Here is a 7,523-nt window from a genome sequence, read left to right on the forward strand (position 1 = left end):
TCTCCTCTCCTTTTTTCTCTGTCCCTGCCCTCTCTCTCTCTCTGCCTCTCTCTTTCTCCTTACCTTTCCTTTTCCCAGTAAAACAGGAAGTAAAAAATGTACAAGATAAAAGTGAAAGACTATAGAACCACTCTGAATTGACTTCTACCTGATCTATAAAATATGAAATAAAGGGAAAATCCTGCCAGAAAATGACTGTTCTGCTATTCTGTTTTACTTTTAACTCCAGTATTCTAGTCCTTTATATTTGATGGTCAATTATTGGGATACCTGAAACATTGCACTCTAAACATCTCTATTGCCAAAAGAAATTCACAAACCAAAGCACCACTTGGGAGAAATGTTATTGTTGCTGCTTAAAAGAAAAAAACATTCCCTACACAGGAGCAGGCCCATTCAGACTCAGCCCACTGCCAACCTGGAGCTGGTGCACAGGGAAAACCACCTTATGCCTCCATTTTGCCACATAAAACCAGACCACATTTCCAGGAGTCAAGCACTCTGTATCGTAGTTGGAATTAAATTTTATTTGAGCCTCAACCATATAAATACATGCATACAACATTATATTCTATACATATTTGAAAACCATTCCCTCCCCCGCCCCGCCCACCTACCCTCTACCTGTTCTTTACAATTCCTGAATGTTAAGTGCAGAACTCCCTTGAGAGCCTGGTGCACACTGGACATGCTCCACACCTCCTAGAGGGTCAGTGGCAGGGTGGGGGTGCAGGGCCTGTATGAGACCTTCCCTGAAGTCATGCAAAAGGATTGTTTTAACATCCCATACTCTAGTTTAAATTCTATTGTTACTAATTCCTGAATTTGGCTCATGTTGAAATGAATAATATATATATATAAAGCATCCCCTTAAAAGAAAAAAGATTGCTAGAAGGCAATTTTGTCACTTGTGATTTCTGAAGAAAATACATCTTTCTTTGAATTACCAAGGGGTTTTATTTGAAAATAAATGTGTAATCCAGAGCTGTTATGTTCTATGATAAATCACAATCATAGGCATACATAAACCTCTAATCCTGTTCTGCAGGGACTGAAATCATGCAAGGGTAAAAAAGAAGTCTAGTCATATTCCCCCAAGGATGACTCTTTCATCAAGACCTACATCACACTGACAATTTTTTCTATAAATATTTTGAATGTGCGTGATGAATTTCTGTCACTTGTCCAACACCTAGATGTGCCTGACAACGTCCTAACATGAATTTCTGGATTGGTTTCAGAGACACAGTGGCTGGTAACTGTATCTACAAATGGCTGATCTATTTTGATGTGAGCTTAATTAATGCTGAATATGAAACTCCAAATGTCACAATGCAGAAGTTTAAAATTTTAATTATTAGACTGACTTAGTTAACTCGTTCTAAAATGTAATTTATTGTGGGGATTAAATTTTCCTCCAATAAATTCAGCTTTTAAGAGAAAAACTTTTCATGAAATCTCCCTGTTACACTTTAAGTATGGGACTGAGAACCAGATGAAAATGGTACAAGGCTGGGACTGTGGTTCAGGGGCGAAACACTTGCCACAGAGGCAATGTCACTGGCTTCTTCTGCTTAGCCCTTGTGAAGCCCTGGGTTCATTCTCACACCGCAGGAAGAAAGAAGAGAATGGAAAATGCCTCCGATAGTATGTGGCCTCACATTATCACACGGCCTCTCTGCTTGCAGAGAAGGATCAGGCTGCCGAGTTAGGAGATCTGGTCACAGAGTCCAAGCTTCTTTTTGATGAAGTTTGAGATCAGAAGCTGAGGCCGTCGCTGGTACTCCATTAGAACATCATGGGACAAGGTGATCTGATCGCAGTCAAGTCTGTCCAGCAGCGTCACACAGACCACAGCAGCTAGTAGAGCAAATGACATAATTACTGAAGGGAATGGGTTTCCCTTTCCTACAGAAGCTTCAGCCTAACATGCCAATGTTCATGGCACATGTACTTGGTATCATTTTTCCTGTAATATAAAAACAACCCCCCAAAAACCTTCTCTTCCATACAATTCATCTTTCTGTGGAATCCCACCAAAGACCTTTTATTTAAATAAGTTGATTGAAAATATTGTGAGCACTCCTCTTTCCTGTTCCTCTATAAGGGGCTTGGTTTAGACTCAATATAGCCCTGTGTTCAAGATAAATGCAAGAGGTCTTTGCTGTTAAAGATGCATCCCCCAGCTTTCAGCCTTGTTTGCAGTTCTCAGAGCCGGAGCCTCTTGCCCGAGGCTCTGCCTGGAGAGCAAGCCATTATCCCCAAGGGACTTCCATTCAATGTTTGAATTCACCTGCAGCAGACTTTGCTGAAGAATAAAGTAAATAAAGAAGAGAGATTGAAGTTTGGTCCTGGAAAATACCAGTAAAGGTGGGCAGTGGCTCTCATGAAATTTGACAAGAAAGATCTAAAATGAAATGCTTAAATATAAGAACCAATTCCATGAAGGAAAACATACCTTAGCATTAATCTCTATAGAACAGGAACAAAATTCTACAATAGGTAAAACAGTAGGGGTAAAAGAAAAAATCCTTTTCTAAAAAAACAGAATTGTCCTCTTTGAAAAGTTGCCACAAAGGCAACGTCATTGGTTTCTTCTGTCAAGAAGAACTGGAGGACAAAAATTGGGCTCCGTCTAAGTTCTTCTTGTTTCAGAATCTTTGATTTCAAAGAATGTGGTCGCCTACATAAAACCAGTGTCAAGCACTTTGAATTGATAACAGGAAAAAATCCCCACCTGCATCATTTAAAAAAGGATGCCAGTGCCTATCAGATAGCTACGTCTTCATGAACAAGTTTGAGAACAGAAAGCTGGAGTTGGACTTATTTCTTGACCCTCTCCACTACTTCAGACTTCTTTGTAAGATCTGGATTTGGGTAGAATGGTACTGTAATGAGTACATGCTATCTTTCAAAATTTTGCTTTTAATTGACCCATAATAATGGTGTATAGTTAAGTGGTATGGTGTATGCCACAGAAAAACTCAAGCTACGGGCCGGGGAAATAGCTCAGTAGAATAAGTGCTTGCCTGGCAAGCGCAAGGGCCTGAGTTCAATCCCCAGTTCCAGAAAAAAAAAAGTTAAAAATAAATACATTTTTTAAAAAAAGAAAAGAAAAACTCAAACTAATTAGCATATGTATCACTTCACATTTAATTTGTGCGATAAATACATTTAAAATCCTTCATTTGAATCTAAATTAACTATAGTCACTATGTTTGTTGTACAATAAATTACCGTTCTTTATATAACTAAAATTTTATAAACTATGACCAATATTTTTTCCCTTTCCTATCCCTGCCCTACCTCCTGCCTCTGGTGCCACCATTCTAAGCCCTGATTCTTTAAGCTTGACTTTTTTAGATTCCACATGTAAGACAATGCAGTATTTTTGCTTCTGTGCCTTAGCATAAAGTATAATGTCCTTTAGGTTCACCCATATTGTCACAAATGACCAAATTTACTTTTTTATTAAAGTTTAATAGTAACATATATGAACATATATATTACATGTTCTCAAAGCCTGTTAATGTGGACATAGCTAATCCAATGGACACTGGCATCCTTTTTCAATTGCTGGTGGGGATTATTTCCTGTTATCAATTCATATATATATATATATATATATATATAACATTTTCTTTATTCAATGATCTGTTGATGACACTTAGATTCTATAGCTTTGCTTTTGTGAAGAGCACTAAAATGAATGGGAATGAAGACATCTAGCATATTGATTTCAATTCTTTGATCACATATGCAGAATTAGAGTTGTTAGATAATGTGGCAGTTCTTGCAGCATGGAGGATCCAACTCAGGACCTTGCACTTGCCAGGCAGACACTTATGCTGCAGGGCTATGTCTCAGCCCCATGTGGTAATTCTAACTTTAGTTTTTTGAGAGAATTTACAGTTTTTCAAAATTGAGGTGCTAATTTACATTTCCTCTGACAACATACATGCTCTCCAACACTTACTATCTTTTGTCTTTGTGGTAATAGCCATTCTAACAATTTATAAATTGATATATCATTGTGGTTATGGTTTATACTTTCCTGATGATTAATAATATTCAGCATTTAAATATACATTTTGTTGGGCATTTATAGAAATGTCTATTTGGTCCCTGTGATTGCTTTTAAAATCAGGCTATTTGTTTTCTTTATACTAAGTTGTATGAATTTCTTGAGTATTTTAGATACTAACTCTTACATAAGTGCTGGGGAGATAGCTCAGCAGCCTAAGCCCCTGAATGGCAAGCACAAGGACCCGGGTTCAACCCCCATTAATGCATGCTGCGCTGGTCCCAGAACCCCAGACACACCCTGCTAGCCACCAAAAACAGGCATGATGGCACACACCTTAATCCCAATGCTGGAGAGGCTGAGACAGGAGGATCATTATAAGTCCAAACTGTGTAGCAAGACCCTGCATCAAATAGATATTAACCTTTTCTAAAAGATAATGATTATAAATCTTTTCTCCTGATCTATGAATATCTTTGCTCAGGTTCTTCTTACATAAGCTAAGGATTTAAGATATCTAGTTTATACAGATGTGCCATGAACTAGGGTTTTTGTTTGTTTTTTTTTTTGTTTTTTGTTTTTGTATTTTAGGGAAGGGTCTCACTACTAGATTTGACTCATAGTGATCCACCTGTTTACAACCTCCCAAGAGCTGGGATTATAGGTGTGTGCCACCACACCCAGTCTCAATTGCCATCTCAACATGCCCCAGGCATGGGACCAACATGGCAGGCCAGGGGATGGAAACCTGGGCCCCTGTGCCTGCTTGTAGGTGCTTTAATCCACTGAGCTATTTGGCCAGCCTTTTAGGGTATTATCCTTGCCCTTTTTTGACAGATGAAGAAATGAGGACCTAACAAGGTTAAAGACATTCTGACCAACTGTTCAATAAGTAGTTCATCAATTACCAACTTCCTGAACTGCAGAAAAGAGTTTTTTCCCTCCCGTCCACCCTTCTGTGGAGCTGGTACATGGTGAACATTCGGAGAGCCTGTCCTGACCCATCGGTCAAGCTGACCCTTATTCAGTGAAGCAAGGAGAATATTCAGTTGGAACTGAGTCAAATATTTCATCATCAAGGACCCTATTTATTCAAAACGCATTGGACTGCAAAGCAACTTGCCTGAACAGGTAAACAAGCCAATGGAAAAGCTAGAAACTTCCCTCAGCTTTTCAAGTTAATGATCAGCAAGTCTGTGAAGCATGGGCTGCCGGTAGCAGAGAGAAGTTGAAAGTCCTTCTCTAATCCTTCACTTGGCAGAAGGATGAAAGGAAATCAGTGCTCTGTACTTTCCACAGAGTGAGACCCGACTTCACTAAATGTCTTTTCTGGATTTCAAGGGTAATGTCAAAGATGGGAAGGAACAGGTAATAGCAGTCCCTGGGGTGTTTCGCTGGCCATTGAGGGCCCATTAACAAGCAGCCTATAATAATCTTGTCACCTATAATTACTATTTCCATGTGCAATTAAAAGGAAATAATTATCCAAAACAATTTGTCAAAATTAAACCTGGCAGCTTTGCTACCATAATGCTCCGATTAAGTATGAAGGGGTAGAATCTGGGAGGGAGGGCCACTTAGTGACCAAGTTGTCACCAAGAAGCTTGTCAGCTCACTGACCTGAGCATGGAATGTATGAAAACATGCAGACCTGAACATGGAGTATAATGTCCCCTGAGCTGCGCCAGGAAGGCCCAGTGATTTGTAACTGGTTGGGGCCACTTATGGCCTCCTTACAACTTGATAAAAGTTGTAATTGGAACCTCTTTTCATGCATATTCCTAAACATGCAAAACCTTTGTGTATAATTTTAGGAAGCTCCTGGCCTCCGAATCCCTGAAAACACAGGGATCGGCTCACTGGTCCTAAACGACGCTCTCCTGAGTACACTGGTAGTGGAGAGGGAGGATTAGCATCTTAGTTACTTCCCTTGCTATTGGAACACATACCTGACCCAAGAAGAAAAGTTTATTTTGGCTCACAACTTATAGAAGTTTCAGTCCACAGTCATCAGGCTCCAGGGCAGAGGGGCATAGCAAAGGAGGACTGCTTATAGACAGGAAGGCTGACCCCTTGGACCATGCCTCCAGTGACCCCCTCCTCAGACCACACTTATCTCCCCCCACCATCACACCTACCTATCAACTACTCAGGGGGCAAATCCCCTAATGAACAACCGTGTCTCCAGGATCTGATGACCTTTAAATCCCCTCCTATGAGCACACGAGGCTTTAAGGGAGATACAGAGACAGAGGCCACAGCAATTAGCCTACAGGTTAGGAGGGTAGAATTTAAGTGTATTCAACAAAACTAGAGACACTGGCTTTGATTAAAAATATATACAATCTTACAAAACAGGAAGACAAAGGTCATTATTAAAAATCTTATCTCTATAAAAGTAATGAGTGAAAAACACAGAGAAGGCAGGTTTTGAATGTTTCATCACAAGAAAAGATAAATGTTGTGGACAGGCTAACTACCCAGATTTGATCATTACACGATCACATAGGCATTGAAATCTCATACTGTATGCCACAAATTTGTGTAATTATTATATGTCATTTTAAAACTCATAAAGTGATAGATGGATTATTTATGATGTCCACCTGATTTTCCATACAAGGTCTGACTTTCTTGAAAAAATCATGAGCATATGTTTTTTTATTGTATTGCATGTATTGAACATTTTTATTTTATTCCATTTCTACTGGGTAACTCTAGGGCTATTCTCAGCCCCAGGATTTTGCTCATGGTGAACAGCTATATGATCACTACACTGGAAACAAGCGAATCTCCATTGGCCTTCAGTGTTTTGCTTCTTCTGCACAGAGAGAACAAGTCTTGTGCCCAAGCAGGGAGGCCGTTGGTAAGCAGTAGCACAGCATGGTGCAAAGGGCTCCAGTCTGAGCTGAGTTCAAGGTCCAGCTAAGCTCAAAGTTACTTAACTTTCTGACCTACAGTTTCTTTTTTCTCTTATGGAGTGAAGAGGGTTGCAAATGGTCACCTCATACCCTTCCATAATAATTTTTCAAAATGCTGATTTAATTCCTTTTTAGGGTTCATACTCCTCCAAATTTATGATAGGCTTTCATTTTTGTTGTAATATCTTCTTTACTTTATCATTGATCACCATGCAGTTAGTTACCAGGGTCCAATTCTTTCATTGAAGGGGACAACAGAAGATTGTAAAACTGGAGCTAAACTTCTGCGCCCTTTTATTGAACAGTTGCAAAGCAATATTATGGAGACTGAATATACCCCCAAAGTTACAAATATCTGTCCAAAGAAATAACACTGAGCTCTACCTTTAAAGATCAGCCGCTGTGAGTTGCAAACAACTGAAGACACTGAAGAGGATTTAAGCAGAACTTCACATTCAGTTTTTTATCTTCCCAAACAAGCACATATCAAAAGGCAGCACTGTCTTTTTAAAAATGGACATAAATTGAATATGCTTATCACAAGGCTATAGTGTAAAAGGATTACTATTTTTAATTAG

General features: G+C 39.3%; 1 protein-coding gene across 6 annotated transcripts in view; it reads right to left on the minus strand.

Moving 5' to 3' along the window:
* Positions 1–7,523, minus strand: part of Upp2 (uridine phosphorylase 2) — a 273,249-nt gene that overhangs the window by 7,405 nt on the left and 258,321 nt on the right. For 5 of the 6 annotated variants that reach the window (XM_023713626.1, XM_023713630.1, XM_004629904.2 and 2 more), the window contains one exon: positions 854–1,860. In XM_023713626.1, coding sequence (XP_023569394.1) covers positions 1,709–1,860 — 152 coding nt within the window. In that variant the 3' untranslated portion in view covers positions 854–1,708. Of the gene's footprint in view, positions 1–853; positions 1,861–7,523 lie in introns of those variants that run through there. The other variant, XM_023713627.1, reaches the window with a different exon arrangement.

This window comes from Octodon degus, unplaced genomic scaffold (assembly GCF_000260255.1).
Source record: "Octodon degus isolate 3935 unplaced genomic scaffold, OctDeg1.0 scaffold00032, whole genome shotgun sequence".
NCBI lineage: Eukaryota > Metazoa > Chordata > Mammalia > Rodentia > Octodontidae > Octodon > Octodon degus.